Below are 16,358 nucleotides of genomic sequence, written 5' to 3'. Positions count from 1 at the left end.
AGTTCCGGAGACCCGCTCTGCGGAGCGCCCGCGCGGGGCCGGAGGGGGCGTCGCGTCGCCCAAACGGGAGGGGACCACCGCGCGCCCCGCGGTCCGGGCAGCCGGAGGGGCGCGGGCCGGAGCCTCCGCGCACTCACCTCGCGGGCCGCGCTCCAGGGCGTCGCGGGAGGCCAGCAGCGCGGCGCTCAGCACGGACGCGGCCAGCAGCAGCGCGGCCAGCGCCCGGCCCGCGGCCCGCGCCCAGCTCATGCCGCCCGCCGCCGCCGGCCGCCGCTCCAGCCCGGGCGCCGCCTTGCCTGCCGCGCCGCCGCCGTCAGCGCCGCCGCCGCCGCGCTCCCGAGCTCTGCGCTTCTTGGCGGCGCGCGGACGCGCGCCCGTCATCGCCTCCCGCCGGAATGCCGTCACCGCCGCCTGAGTCACCGCGGGGGCGGGGCGTGCGGGGCCGGGGGCGGGGCGTGTGGACCCAGGGGCGGGGCGTGCGGAGCCAGGGGCGGGGCATGGGATCCTGGGGGCGGGGCGTGAGGAGCCAGGGGGCGGGGCTTCGGAGGCGGGGACGAGGACGTGTAGAGCGGGGGGCGGGGGCTGCGGGGGGGCGGGGCTTCGGTGCGGGGGCGGGGCTTCGGAGGAGGGGGCGGGGCCGGCCGGTGTGCGAGGGTCCGAGGGGCCGGCCCCCCTGCACTCTGGGAAGTTTCCTAAGGAAAGGACCTAAGCAAAGGACCAAGATTCTCTCCAGGTTGCTCGCTGCCTTTTATTATCGGAGAAACATCCAGAAGAGAGGCCTCCCACAGGCCATAAGCCACTACTCCCGTGTCTGGTCACCTCTCTGAGAGGCATTCTGTTCAATTCCTGCGTCTGGTTATTCAACATGCAAATGGAGGTTGGTGTCTTCTGTCCACTGTTCTGGAAATGGCATGGTAAGTAAGACAGGCAGAGCCCAGGGCCCAAGACATTCACTATCCGGAGATGAGACTTAAAAGCCATCGTGCACCACCACTTTGAAGAGCTCTTTGGCAATCTCTGATAAAGTTCAAGGCTAGCAGACACCGTGACCCCGCAGTTGCACTCGCAGCTATACGACTGGAGAAACTACCATTTCTATAAAGGAACATGTGCGATAATGCTTGTAGCAGAATGCGTTATAATCGCAAAAGCCTGTAAATAATCTAAATATTCATCAGTAGAGGAAATCGATGTGATGAGATATATATAGCAGTATTGATGATCTAGAGTTACATGTACTGAAATGGGTGAATCTCAAAATAAGGCAGAGGGGAAAATGCAAGTTGCAGAAATGCCTTTGTAATAACTTATATGTAAAGTGTGAAGCCAAGAACAACAATACTATATGTTGATTAGGGATAAATGCATATGTAATAAGTGTAAAGACACATATGGAAAGATGAATGCTAAACTTACAGCTAACATGACACTTAAAAAACTAAGTGTTTTCCCCTTGGATCAGGAACAAGGCAAGGATAACCGGACTCATCATTTCTACTCAGCATTGCCCTAGGGTCCTGGTCAGTGCAAGAAGGTAAGGAAAAGAAAGGAAAAAAAGTATACAAATTGGCTTTATTCAAATATGGCATGAATAAATGCATGTGTGTAAACTTTTAAGGAATCTCCCACTCATACCCCCAAACTAACAGAATTTATTTTAAAATATATATATTTTATTGATTCTTTAAATATTTTTTTTTATTGATTTTGTAAAAGGGAGGGAGAGAGTTAGAAACATCGATGAGAGAGTAACATCCATCAGCCGCCTCCTTCACACCCCCCACCGGGGATGTGCCCACAACCAAGGTACATGCCCTTGACCAGAATCGAACCTGGGACCTTTCAGTCCGCAGACCAATACTCTATCCACTGAGCCAAACCGGTTTCGGCAAAACTAACAGAATTTATAAGTGAATTTAACAAGGTCATAGAATTCAAAGTCAATATACAAAAATCAATTGTATTTTCTTTCTTTTTTATTTTTATTGATTTCTTACAGAGAGGGAGGGAGAGAGACAGAGCTAGAAACATGGATGAGAAAGAAACATCCATCAGCTGCCTCCTGCACACCCCCCACTGGGGATGTGCCTTGACCAGAATCGAACCTGGGACCTTTCAGTCCACAGCCGGACGCTCTATCCACTGAGTCAAACAGGTTTGGCTCAATTGTATTTTCATATCAAGATGTAAACAAAATTGGAACTTGACTTTTTAAAAATAGCATTTACAATAGAATTTTTTAAATTAATACATAAATAAACTTAACAAAAAAGGTATAAGACCTGAACGCTAAAAACTACAAAACATGACTGAGAATAATTAAAAACCTAAATAGTTGGAGAGGTCTACCATGTTCATAGATTAGAAGAACCATTACTGTTAAAATGCCAGTTTTCCCCAAACTTATCTATATAGATTGAGTGCAATCCAAATAAAAATCCCAGTAGGTTATTTCTTGTGTGTGTGTGTGTGTGTGTGTGTGTGTGTGTGTGTAGAAATTGACAGCTGGTTCTAAAAATTATATGGAAATGTAAAATGACTTTGAAAAAGAACAACAAAATTGTAGGTCTTGCACTATCTGAGTTCAAGATTTACTAGAAAGCTATAGTAATCAAGATAGTGTGCTATGAGCCTAAGGTAGCAATAGAGATCAACAGAACAAGATAGAGCGAGCGTCTCTAAAAGTAAATGCACAGAACTGGATTTTCACCAAGTTACCCAAGAAATTTAATAGGGGAAATAATGTTTTCAATAAATGCTGCTAAAACAATCATTTCAGTAAATAATGCAACGTGAACTTTAACCCTTACCTCACAGCATACACACAACCGGATGAGAAATGAAATATGGACCTCAATGTAAAAGCTAAAACTATAAAGACTTCTGGAAGAAAACAAAGGAGAAAACCTTCCTGACTTTCTTAAACAGTATATAAACCATTTTATTTATTTATTTATTTATTTATTTATTTATTTATTTATGTTAATCTTCACCCAAGGGTATTTTTTCCATAGATTTTTTAGAGACGGTGGAAGGGAAAGGGAGAGACAGAGAAAAGGAAACATCGATGTGAGAGAGACACATCAATTGGTTGCCTCCTGCTCCTACCCAGGGCCAAGGATTGAGCCTGAAGCCTGGGTGCGTGCCCTTGACCAGAACTGAACCTGGGGCCCTTTGGTCCACTGGCAGATGCTCTACCCATTGAGACAAACTGGCTAGGCCTAAACCATTTTAAAACACAAACTTAAACACAGTTAAGAAAATGAAAAGGCAAGCCTCTGGCTGTGATAAAAAGATTTGCAAAAGACATATCTAGTAACAGATTTAATTCCAGGTTACACAATGAACTCTAACAATTTAATAATAAGCAAATTATTTTAAAATAGGCAGAAGATTTGGACTCTTCACCAAAGATGTGAATGGCCAATAAACATAAAAATTTATCTTAGGGAAAATGCAAATTAAAACTACAATGAGCCGAAACCAGTTTGGCTCAGTGAATAGAATGTTAGTCTGCGGACTGAGGGGTTCCGGGTTCAATTCCAGTCAAGGGCATGTATATTGGTTGTGGGCACATCCCCAATGGTGGGTGTGCAGGAGGCAGCTGATGGATGTTTCTCTCTCATTGATGTTTCTAGCTCTCTAGTTCCCTTCCTCTCTGTAAAAATCAATAAAATAATATATATATTTTTAAAAACTACAATGAGATGGCACTACACACTAGCATTGCTAAAATTAAATGAGCTGATAATAACAAGTGTAGGCTAAGAGTGTGGAGCAAATGGAACTCTTGAATATTGCTAATGGGAATATAACAAGGTACAGATGCTCTGAAAAACAGTTTAGAAGTTTCTTATAAAGTTAAACATATTCTTAAATGTGATCATAGGAATATTCCTAGGTATTTACCCAAGAGAAAAGAATTGAATTTAAATGGTAACAGCAGTTTATTTCATATTTGCCCCAAACGAGAAACAATCCAATGTCCATCAACATACATATAATAAAATATTACTTACCAATAAAAAAAATATAAATTACTGCCCTGACCAGTTTGGCTCAGTGGATAGATCGTCGGCCTGTGGACTGAAGGGTCCCAGGTTCAATTCTGGTCAAGGGCATGTACCTTGGTTGCGGGCACATCCCCAGTGGGGGGTGTGCAGGAGGCAACTGATTGATGTTTCTCTCTAATCAATATTTCTAACTTTCTATCCCTCTCCTTACTTCTCTGTAAAAAGTCAATAAAATATATTTTTAAAATAAAAAAGATATAAATTACTGATATAAACAACAACATGGATGGATTTCAAAAACATTGCAATGAATAAAAAAGGCACAAAAATGTTTATACCACACTGTATAATTCCAAGTATGATATTCGGGAAAAAATTCTAATCTTCCTAAAAAGCAAGCAGAGTTATTGTCTGAGGCCAGCAACTGGGAAAGGATTGAAGGGGGTGGGGGGAGACACATGGGAAATTTTATGAGGGAAATTTTTTAAAAATATATTTTATTGATTTTTTATAGAGAGGAAGGGAGAGGGATAGTTAGAAACATCAATGAGAGAGAAACATCGATCACCCGCCTCCTGCACACCCCCCACAGGAGATGTGCCCGCAACCAAAGTACATGCCCTTGACCAGAATCGAACCTGGTACCCTTCAGTCCACAGGCCGACGCTCTATCCACTGAGCCAAACCAGTTTTGGCTATGAGGGAAATGTTTTATGTTTTATCTGTAGGGGTGGTGACATGAGTATATAAATGTATCAAAACTCACTATAATGTACACTTAAACTGGTTGCATTTTATTACATACTAGAGGCCCAGTGCACAAAATTTGTGCATGGGGGGTGGGAATGAGGGGGAAAAAGCTGGTCCCTCAGCCCGACCTGCACCCTCTTGCAGGCTGGGACACCTCAGGGGATGTCTGACTGCCAGCTTAGGCCTGATCCCCTTGGCAGTCAGACATCCCTGTTGCAGTCTGAGGTTCTCGCAGTCCTGGATCCCTCACTCTTTACCTGGCTCCCGCAATCACCACTGCGCTCACCAGCCATAAGCTCGGCTTCTAGATGAGCAGTGCACTCCCCATGTGGGCGCACACTGATCACCAGACGGCAGCTCCTGCGTTGAGGGTCTGCCCCCTGGTGGTCAGTGCACGTCATAGCGACCAGTCATTCTGGTGTTCCGTCATAAAGGTAGCTTAGGCTTTTATTATATAGATAAACTAGGTTTGTGCCTTAGACAATTAGATGGATGGTGTTGTGCCACTTACAAACATAGGAAACAAGCAGCAAATCCAGCACAGAGAGGAGTAATTTGGGAAATGTTGAATTTGAGGTATTCTTTGTATGGACCTGTTTTCAGTTCACTTGGGTAAATACTTGGGAGTGGAATTGCTGGGTCACAGTAACTCTATTTTGAACTTTCTGAGGAGTGCCAGACTGGTTTCCAAAGCAGCTGCACCATTTTACATTCCCGCCAGCAATATTTGAGGGTTTCAATTCTCTACATCCTCACCAATACTGTCACTGTCCATCCTTTTGATTACAGCCCTCCTAGTGTGTTATGGCAGTTTTTATAACAAAAAGCAGCAGTTGAAACAATACTGTGGGCAAGCACATTCTCTGATCAACCAGAGGACCCAGTCCACCACAGGCAGTAGACTAAGGGATAAGACTGACACCACGGCCGTGTCAGTGCCTGTGGTGCCCTGTCTGACCGTTAGGGGCAGTGGCTGTCACTGCCCTGGGGACCAGTTAGAAATGCAACGTTTCGGACTCTATCCCAGACCTTCTGAGTCAGAGACTCTGGGGTCCCTGTGATTCCAGTGAGCCTACCCCTCCGTGTCAGCTTTTACCACCTTATTAGGGATGATTAATATGCACCAAATCCATCATCCTCTGCAAACAATGATGGTGAACAAGGAAAGAGCTTTTTGAAGATTCAATCGTGCAGCTCAAGTTTCCAGTCATGAGTGACAGTGTCGATGTAAAATGTTCACAATAATTTTGGACAGAGAAAACCCAGCAGGAAGGTGAACACGAATATCACAACTATCATCCAAGGCAGTAACACATGTCATTTCCCTCATACTTGTTGTTATAAATATTACCTATTCATTAAAAATTTCAGCCCGGCTGGCATGGCTCAGTGGTTGAACATCGACCTATGATCCAGGAGGTCATGGTTCAATTCCTGGTCAGGGCATGTGCCCAGGTTGTGGGCTCGATCCCCAGTGTGGGGCATGCAGGAGGCAGCCAATGAACAATTCACCTATCAGTGATGTTTCTCTGTCTCCGAAATCAATTCTATATAATAAAAGGCTAATATGCAAATTGCCCCCTTGGTGGGCAGTTCGACCAGGAATTTGACCAGGGGACAGGGCCAGCCAGCCAACCGCCTCTGGCCCCTCCCCCTAACCCTACCCCCGATTGGCCCCACTAGCCCCATTTGGGGCTGGCTGGCAAGACCCCACCCGTGCACAAATGCGTGCACCGGGCCTCTAGTAAAAATATATTAGAAAACAAATATCAAAGAGCATGCCATCCTAGTTCTCCTTAAGCTCCTAGGCAGGAGGATGGCACTGAAGCTTCACAGAGCAATCATTTAAAACAGTCAGGGTGGCCTCACCCATCAAAGGGAAGCAGACCAGGGATACTCACAGAACCTGGTATATTGATTACCATCTAAAAAAAGAGGAAAGAAAATTCTTTGCACAACTACTCTAGGTTTCTATCCTATACCGCCATTTAAAAATCTCCTCTACCTACCTTTCTTACAAGCTCACAAACTCAGTCCTTAGGACAGGGAAAGGCTCTTTTGCAGCTACGTCTTCCTATAGTTACTTCCTTCAGATACGGGTCAGATTCGCTGCTTCTCTGCCGCTTCTCCTGCGAGCGATCCGTGCCAGACGTGAAGCCAGGCTTAGATCGAGCCGGCTGCTCTGGCTCAGCCACGTCCGCCCCGGAGGCCAGCAGGGGCAGCCGCTCCCACGTGCGCCCGGGCACAGAGGAGGAGCCACCGGGCTGCACAGCAGCAAGCTGGCGGTCCGAGCAGAGCCGCGGTAGCCGTTCAGCTTGCTCCTGAACCCGCCCCCTTCCCTGCCCGGGCTTGGGCTTCACAGCATTTCTCTGGCCTGAGGCGGCGCGGCGTCTCTGAGCGAGCTCAGGACCCGCTGGTAGGCGTCCAGGACGGCCTGCGCGGTGGGCCTCTCGGCCGGCGTCCGGCTCTTGCAGGCCTGGTGGATGTCGAACAGGTGGAATCGGACCACGTCGCTGCCCTCGACGTGCCCCAGGAGGAAGCTGGCGACGTCGGGGATCTTCCAGACGTCGGCCTTCTCGTCGTAGGGGGGCATGAGGTCGTGGCGGAAAGGCACGTCCTCCCCGAAGGGCCAGCGCTGCTCCGGGGCCACGAAGTCGCCGCGCAGCTCCCGGCGGCCGCACGTGGCCAGCGCCCCCGCGCTGCGGTTCACGGGGGGCAGGGCGTCCAGGTCGTTGGCCACGACGCTCAGGTTGCTGGTGAGCAGGTACTGGGACAGCGTCTTGGGCAGGTCGCTGGAGTCGCACATGACCCGCGTGCCCAGCGGGCTGTGGTGCAGGAAGTGGAGAATGCCCACGTAGTCCATGGCCAGCTGCAGCCGCCGCTGCCAGGTGTTCACGGCCCGGTACTTGGAGAGGTTGAGCGTGGCTTCCAGGCTGCCCAGCGACCCCAAGGGGTGGTACTCGGTGAGAATGGTGCCGTCCTCCTCGCAGAAGCCGAGCAGCGTGACCACGTGCTTGCTCTGCAGGGCCTTCAGCATCTGTAGGCCGTGGAGGAAGTCGTCTCTCATCTCCGGGCTGGTGAGCCGCGAGAGGGCGACTTTGCGTTCCTTCCACTCTGAAAGGAAGACCTGAAACAGGGCCAGAGCACATCGCCGGTGTTAGGGAGCCGGGAAACCACTCCACAGATACCTTTCTTTAAGAATTGGGTGTGGCCGAAACCGGTTTGGCTCAGTGGATAGAGCGTCGGCCTGCGGACTGACAGGTCCCAGGTTCAATTCCGGTCAAGGGCATGTACCTTGGTTGTGGACACATCCCCAGTGGGGGGTGTGCGGGAGGCAGCTGATTGATGATTCTTTCTCATCGATGTTTCTAACTATCCCTCTCCTTTTCTCTCTGTAAAAAATCAATAAAATATATTTTTAAAAAAAGAAAAAAGAAAAAAAAGAAAAAGAAACAACTGGATGTGGTACAGAGGATATAGAAATTGATGACACAGACCCGGCCCCAGGGTTGCTCTTAGTCTAGTTATAAAGACTCACGTATGAGCAAACACAAGATACCCAACGAGGCTAGTGCCATATTAGCGGGAGGATGCAGAGGGACTGACTCTGGTCAGGGTGCTGTGAGGCCATCTGTCTGGAAGGAAGAGAAAGGAAGAAAGAAAAGTAGGTGAGTGCAGAATAGCGAGTGAGGATGTCTGGGTGAGTTTTAGGGGGCAGCAGGGCCCAGATCAGGGAGTGTGGCAGAGCACGGTAGGAGGTTTGTATTCTTCCCGCTGAGGACAACGGGAGGCCAATGAAGGGGTCTTTAAGGAAGAGAACGGCGTGACCTGAATTGTGTTTAGGAAATGACTCTGCCTGGTGCATAGTGAAGGGCAAACGTGGAAGCAGGGGTGCCTGTTCCAAGGCAAGAGCTGTGCTCAAGTGCATATGGGTCAACCGGGTCTGGGGCTCTGCAGCCAGGCATGATGGAGAGAGATGCCAAGGAGCTGTGGCAAGCGTGTGTGGGAGAGTAATGGGAGTGATGGCCACGGGACCTCTGCTGCTGGGTAAATCGGGGAGTGCAGGCAGGAGGGCGTCAGACAGTGAAAAGTCAGCAATGGCTTCAACGAGACAGGAATCACTGAAGCAGGGGCACTAGGGAGGAGGTGGGGGGCGGAGAGTGGGGCGTCAAGAAGTCTGGTTACAGGAATCCCTTCTGAGAAACCCACGCCTCCCCCTGCGGGGTGTCAGGGAGGAGGGCGCCCACCCCTGTGCAAAGGAAGGAAGCTCGTTCCTTCAGGGCTTGTTCAAATAAGGGAGGAAGAAGGAAGGACAGACGAGGGAGGAGAGACAGAGCTGTGGCAGTTTTACTACAGAGGGAGGGGGAATAAAGGTTCTTATTTCAAGAGTGTGTGAGTTTGTGCACCGATAGGAATAATCCTCTGAGTGGGAAAGACTGAAGTCAGGCACCAGCCACACCTGAGCTGGGGGCTCCAGGCCTCCTGGAGGGCAGTGAGCGTCTGCCCTGGGCCAGAGCCTGCGCAGGCACTGAGGCTTCGATGGGGCAGGACCAACAGGCTCCGGACCCCACCCCACTAGCATCGGTGCTCAGGACACCTTGGCCCCGAGAGCAAGTGTTGGCCAAAAGCACACACAAAACATATGTGAACCGCCTCTAGTCACACTAACAAACAAACCACGTTTCTCAGAGTTGGTCCCCAAGTCATTAAATAGCATATTTGGATGGGCACCACGTGCAGAATTCCCCAAAATCCAGTCTGTCCTCATACAAAAGTGATCTGCCACCATCAAAGCTACTCAAAAACATACCTTTGAGGCAAAAAGCAATCCCAAAAAATAAACATTTTAAAACGTTCCAAGGGATTCCAATCATACGACCCACGCTGGCGGGAACCTCTTTGGAGGGGACAAATTCACCGCTATGTCCTCTTCTCTCCTTAATCCCTTTGGGGCACTTTCTTCACATCCGAACGCTCCCAATGCCATCCCAGAGGTATAGTCCCCAAACCAGGGCCTCCACCTGCTGGACTCGTACGTCCCACCAACCGCCTGCCGACGTCTCCGTGTGGACATCTGAGCGGCCTCGACAGGTCGCCTCACGCACACACCCCGTCTGCTCCTTCCCCTCCTCTCTGTATCGGGCAATGATGAACCTATTTGTCCTGGTGCCCAGGCCAAGCACCTTGCAATCACCCTCTTTCCCTCGTACCCCACATGCAATCGACTGCCTCTACCTTTAAAATAGGACCAAGTCCACTTTTCTGACTGTATCCACCGCTAACACCTTGTCAAGCTGTGGCCATCGCTCTGCTGCCAGGCCTCGCCCGGCCACCTCCGATTCCAGCCCCTCTGACTCTGCGTGCCCTCCCTCCTCCTCGCCCTGCCCTCCGGGCTCCCGGGCTTCTTCCTGCTCCCCAGACAGCCAAGCAGGTTTATCTCGGAGCTTCTGCTGGTACCCACCTCTCCCACTGGAACACCTTTTCCCCAAATACCCACACAGCTCACTCTCGGACGGTCCCGGCCACCTGGAGGGACAAGCCTGTCACCGCCCTGCTCTGTCTTCACAGCGCATCACGGTCATGGTTCATCACACAGTTTCTTATTTTCCTGATGGTCCGACGCCCCAACTAGAAAGCAAGCTTCAAGGGTCTTTGTTTCTTTCACTGCCTCACCCCTAACAGCCACAACAATGAATGAATGAACAAATCTTTGAAAGAACCAATTAGCTTGTTTTATGGTTTTACTTTATAGAAATGCCTGTCCCTTTTTCCTGTCTGACTTTTTTTTTTTTTATTTTCTTTATTGATTAAGGTATCACATATTTGTCCTCAACCCCCCCCAATCCACTAACTGACTTCTTCCTTTACGATGTCTCCTCTCCACACTCATGGGAGCAGCAGCCGGCCGGGGTCCCCACCTCCCAAAATAAAGACCAGCACTTTATGGAGCGGCAGCCGCTCATGCATGTTCTGCTCCCTCCTTCTCTCTCACTAGTCATTCAATGCATCCTCACAAAGGAGCTGTCTTTGTTCAACAGCCCTGAACTGGCTTCTAGAGTCGCTCTTTGTTTTATCAGCAAGCCTCGGTTACCGTGGAAACGATGACCACCAAAATGCAGCACACACTCCTTGCTGATGAGACAAGGGCTCTCGAAGCCTCTGAATTCACCCCTTTGGTTTCTCTCATTAAAATTAAAAACTTTTAAAAAATCAAGATGCCATCAGAGAGCATGAATAGTAAGAATGAAAAGTATTGCCCACAATCCTTCACTGTAACACAATTTCTATCATTTATATATTTTTCTACATAAATACATAATTTTGCAGTTGAAAACAGTATATTCAACAATTTTGTATTTTTTTTTTTTTTTACTTCTCATCCTAAATTTTTTTCATGTTGCTGACCAGGTTCCTAACTACAATGAATGGTGACAGAATATTCTATTAAGTGGTTGGGCCATAACTTAATTAACCATACTGCTGCAGTTACTATTGAACAAAGCAGCCCGGCTGGGCGTGGCTCAGTGGTTGAGCATCGACCTATGAACCAGGTGGTTACAGTTCGGACTCCTGATCAGGGCACGTGCCCAGATGGCAGGCTGAATCCCCACCCAGTGGGGACTGTGCAGGAGGCGGCCGGTCAATGATTCTCTCTCATCACTGATGTTTCTCTCTTTCCCTCTTCCTTCTCTCCGAAATCGATAAAAACATATTACAAAAAAAAAAAAAAAAACACACAAAAACAAAGCAAAGCCCTTCTTTAAGCAGTTAGCTTTCTCCCTCCCACCAGGTTGTTTTATTAGATGTGCAGTTCCCCGGCTCATGATGCCACGCTGCATCCACCCACCAACGCCGAGGTTAACCGGAACTCACTCTCTTCACGGCGCCCTCCCCGACGCGCTTCAGCGGCCTCACTTCCGCCCTCAGCTCCGCGCAGGACAGCCACGCCGAGCAGCTGTCCATCTGTCCCACCCTGAAGTGCCCGTAGGGACAGCGCCGGGGGTCCGGGGCAGGGCGCCGAGGGGCGACGAAGAAGCGATCGAGGCAGAGGTAGAGGAGCGCGTTCATGACAACCAAGGCCAGCAGCAGCCCCACAAGCGGGGGCACCTCCCTGTGGGGGGCACTCCTTCTGCCATCCTGAGGCTTCAGCTCCATGGTGTTACCCTCTGTGATTTCCTGAAACGTAAAGTGAAGTAATAACGGCTTTCTTTTATGTTCAGTAACGTGTTTTTAAAAATATATATACTTTATTGATTTTTTACAGAGAGGAAGAGAGAGGGACAGAGAGTTAGAAACATCGATGAGAGAGAATCATCGATCAACTGCCTCCTGCACACTCCCCACTGGGGATGTGCCCGCAACCAAGGTACATGCCCTTGACTGGAATCGAACCCGGGACCTTCAGTCTGCAGGCCGATGCTCTATCCACTGAGCCAAACGGTTTTGGCAGTAACGTGGTTTTTTTGTGTGTGTGTGTGTTTTTTTTTTAATATTTTTAAAATTAATTTTTTACAGAGAGGAAGGGAGAGACATAGAGAGCTAGAAATGTCGATGAGAAACATCATCGACCAGCTGCCTCTTGCACACCCCCCACCAGGGATGTGACCGCAACCAATGTACATGGCCTTGACCAGAATCGAACCTGGGACCTTTCAGTCCACTCTACCACTGAGCCAAACTGGTTTCGGTGGCAGTAACGTGTTTTGATGGTGAGGGCCTGAAGGTGGCCCACCCTCTAGGCCAGTGGTTCTCAACCTTCCTATTGCCTCGACCCTTTCATACAGTTCCTCATGTTGTGCTGGCCCCCAACCATAAAATTATTTTCATGGCTACTTCATAACTATAAATTTGCTACTGTAAATGAATCGTAATGTAAATATCTGTGTTTCCCGATGGTCTGAGGCTCTACGGCAGTGGGTCTCAGGCCGCGACCCACCGGTTGAGAACCGCTAGCAGGGTCGCCTAAGACCATTGGAAAACACAGATATTTACATTACGATTCATTTACAGTAGAAATTTACAGTTATGAAATAGCCACGAAAATAATTTTATGGTTGGGGGGTCACCATGACGTGAGGAACTCTATGAAAGGGCCGCGGCATTAGAAAGGTTGAGAACCACTGCTCTAGGCCTCTTCTATGCCAGGATCCTGCACGTGAGTGTCTTCGTGAGGATGGAAGAGATGCCTGAGCGCTAGGCTCACACTAAATGCTCAGTGTCCGCTGCTCTCGGTATTTATCACAAACCACAGTCTGGGCTCCTCTGCTATAGATTCAGCTAGAGGCCCAATGCATGAAATTCATGCAAGAGTAGGCCCTCGCAGCCCAGGCTGCCTTGGCCCTGGCAGCCCTGCCTCTCAACCTCATTTCTTTCCCCCTCCCCACACCCACTGATTGTCCGATCTAATTAGCATAATTACCTCCTTATTATATCGGATTAGAAGGGAGGTGTTCGTGTGCGCCCGATTTTGTCTTGACTCTCCCACCGTGTTTGCACCGAGTTGATACTCAATGACGAGTTAGTCAAATGAAAGCAAACTGGGGGTGTTCATCCAGGGGGGCCAGGATAGAAGCCGGACAAAGGAGAGCAGCAGGGGGTTCGCCTAGGTGTTCGGGGCGGCTGCAATGCCCTTGAACCCAGCAAAGGAACTGGCGTGTTCCTGGGAAGGTACTAAAAAGCTCCTTAACATTTTTAAGCAGCAGCAGGCGTGAAAGGCGCATCTGGGGTGGAAGGAACTGAGGCCGAGGGACTGGCAATGAGCCGGGATGAGAGCCAACAAGCAGGTGAGCGAGAATGGTGGTGGTGAGGATGGAGAGAGGGGACGCAGAGTTGGAGCTCACACTCTGTAGTAACCGCTCAGGGCCTGGTCACTCACCAAAGGAATGCCCTGGAGCCGGTGTGAGGCCCGTGGTGAAGGCAGGCATCGCAGCTTCAGTTGTTGGATGGTGGAGGGCTGGGAGGGGAGAAGGCTGGGGCAGGGCCCTGGACACCAGGTGCTTGACACTCCGGGTGGTGGATGCAGACGCTGCTCACGAACGAGAAAGGGAAGGAAAGCAAAATCAGTTTTTACCAATTTACAAAATATATCAATATCTTACCCAACCAGAGGAGAAACAGATGAATGTCACTCGATACAATTTAGAATGAAACCCTTAATTAAAATAATTACTTTAAATATTCCGATTCTATAGTAAAGGTAAGAGACGGGGAAGACAGGACCACTAATAAAACAGTTAACCCCGACCGGTAGCCATCCGGGTGGAGCGTGGTCCCTGCACCAAAAGGGTTGCGGGTTCTGGTCCGGACACATAACCTAGGCTGTAGGTTCGATCCCCGGGCGGGACGCGTATGAGAGACAACCGATCCATATTTCTCTCTTTCTCTCTGTCCCTCTTCTTTCCTCTCTCTCTTAAAAAAAGTAAGTCAACAAATAAAATGGCTAAATCCTGCTTTTTAAAAAAAGAGCAGCATACGTTCACGCCAAACAGAGCTTGGAGGCGGCTGGCACAGCTGGCACGGACGATCGCGTGCAGAATAAACTCTGGGGGGACCTAACGCCAGGAGTTTGATGCCCAGCGCGCCGGGCGGACGCGGAGGGGCCCGCGCGTGGACGCGGCTCCCGGGCCGGCGTGGCCTCCGGGGGCCTCCGGCGGCGGGGCTGCCGGGCGAGGCGTGGGGGCGCGGGCCGGGGACACACCCCGCGGAGGCCGCAGCACCGGGTCTCTCCCTGCGGGGGCACAGCCACTCCCCCCACGACGAGCCCCCAGTCCGACCCCCCAGCCCGACCCCCCAGCGGCGCCTACCTGCCGACCCGGCGGGGCTCGCGGCCTCCTGCGCCTGCGCAGCCGGAAACCAGCCCGGCAGGACCATCGCGAGGCTGCCCCCGGGCGCCCCCTGGTGTCCACCGCCCGCCGGACACCTGGAGGCCCGACGCTGGCTCAAGGCAGATTCCAGACCTGGTGGACGGGTCAGTCTCCTCCTCTAGCTGCTTCTCCACAAACGTAGGAGGACGGATGTGTTGACCTATCACTGTCTTAGACCAGACGCGCAGCCTGGTGCTGGGAAACGGCAGAGAGGGTCCCGGTTTACAAAGGGTGGCCCTCAGACCAAATGCTGATGCTGCACATCTCCAGGGAAACTATTAGATGTGAACATTGTCGGCTCCATCCCAGACCTGCAGGGTGGAGTCCACCCATCTGTGCTTAGCCAGGCCTCTGGGACATGCTGATGCCCTGCAGGTTGAGAACCACTGGTTGGAATGGAAAGTCAGAGCAGAAAAGCTGATCTCTCATTCAGACGCCCCAAAGGAGGAGCCCTGGGATGGGAAACAAGCCTACTATTAATAAATAATATATATTTTTAAAGAACATAAAAGAAAATGAGTGAGATATGAGAAACTTTTGAACAGAAAACTAATCAAGATGTAACTGACAAGGCAGGAAATTAAGAAATGAATAAAGTGAAGTCAGTTCTGCTATAATACAGTAATATATATATATATATATATATATATATATATATATATATATATTTCAGTATGTGTGATGTATTGAGTATTTTGATGTACGAATGATCACACCATGTGCACTCCCCTCACATCTGACAGGGTATTCAATCCAGTATGTTTGAGCCACACACATCCACACTTGGCGTCCGTGTTGAAGAAAACATTTTGGTGGCTGCCTTGGCTGGCAGAGGCACCTTCCCCTGATCAGCCGGGTGGCCTCCCACAGAGGGGAGTGGGCCTCAGTCATCAGTAGGTCATCCCAGGCAGGCTCCCGGGCTATGAGAAGGGGCAGGTTGGGCTGAGGGACAGCCCCCCACCTCAGTGCACCAATTTTTGTGCACTGGGCCTCTAGCCTATAATACAAGTGTGATATGCTAGACTGGACATCCTTCTGAATGGAGCTGGGCTGTGAGGGAAGCCTGGGTCCCTGATGCTTGCCGGCCGCCGGAGGGAAGCTCGGGTTCTGGGTGCCAAAGGGAAGCGGTGCCAGCAGCCAGGGGGCGGGGGTGGGGGAGGAAGGAAGGACTACTCTTGCACTGATTTCAGGCATCAGGCCTTTAGCTTAAAATAAAATGCCATATATTTTCTCCAGAAAGTATTAAAATATTAAATCTTTCTGAATTCTTGAGACCATTTTTGTGCTCTTTACAACTTCTTTAGTGGTTTACTGCTTTGAACACTGAAAATTCTTAACTGATAAAGGTGTAAGTATGTGCAGGTAGAGAACTAGCTTAACACTCCAATGTCTTTCTGAATTGCATAGGCTGGAATGCTATGAACTACATTTCTCAGGTACCTTTGCAGTTAAAGAGTTTTTTTTTTTTATGTCATTTAGGTTCTTTCCTAAATGACATCCTAGATGCACTACAGTGAGCCTTTACTTTGGAGCTGCATAGCATGCGAAGGGAAGCAGATGTGTTCATGTGAAATGATCCTAGGCACAGGCAAAAAAATCTTAATGGTCCAGTTCTGTAGTGTGGCTTTGGGATGTATTTCTGGGAAGATCAGGCAGTGATTCTGTGAGCTACTTATATACCTTAATAAAACCTTTGGATTTAAACCAGCTTTAGTCAATTTTGTTACATGTA

At 49.6% G+C, this 16,358-nt stretch overlaps 2 protein-coding genes across 2 annotated transcripts in view; both read right to left on the bottom strand.

Annotated features, from left to right (window-relative positions):
* The window catches only part of HGSNAT (heparan-alpha-glucosaminide N-acetyltransferase), a 32,366-nt gene extending 31,955 nt beyond the window's left edge, over positions 1 to 411 (bottom strand). Inside the window, exon 1 of the mRNA XM_084879833.1 lies at positions 138 to 411. Coding sequence (XP_084735959.1) covers positions 138 to 381 — 244 coding nt within the window. The 5' untranslated portion in view covers positions 382 to 411. The remainder of the gene's footprint in view (positions 1 to 137) is intronic.
* Positions 412 to 5,600: 5,189 nt separating this feature from the next.
* On the bottom strand, positions 5,601 to 14,616 carry POMK (protein O-mannose kinase). The gene is made up of 4 exons (XM_084879877.1): positions 14,567 to 14,616; positions 13,639 to 13,788; positions 11,637 to 11,939; positions 5,601 to 7,890 (listed from the first exon to the last, which is right to left on the bottom strand). Exons 3-4 carry the CDS (start codon positions 11,916 to 11,918, stop codon positions 7,120 to 7,122), a joined length of 1,053 nt encoding a protein of 350 aa, XP_084736003.1. The 5' UTR covers positions 11,919 to 11,939; positions 13,639 to 13,788; positions 14,567 to 14,616; the 3' UTR covers positions 5,601 to 7,119.
* Between the last annotated feature and the right edge of the window lie 1,742 nt (positions 14,617 to 16,358).

Source organism: Pipistrellus hanaki (assembly GCF_964339955.1).
Source record: "Pipistrellus hanaki genome assembly, chromosome: 3".
Taxonomy (NCBI): domain Eukaryota; kingdom Metazoa; phylum Chordata; class Mammalia; order Chiroptera; family Vespertilionidae; genus Pipistrellus; species Pipistrellus hanaki.
This window is presented reverse-complemented; position numbering and strand designations above follow the sequence as displayed.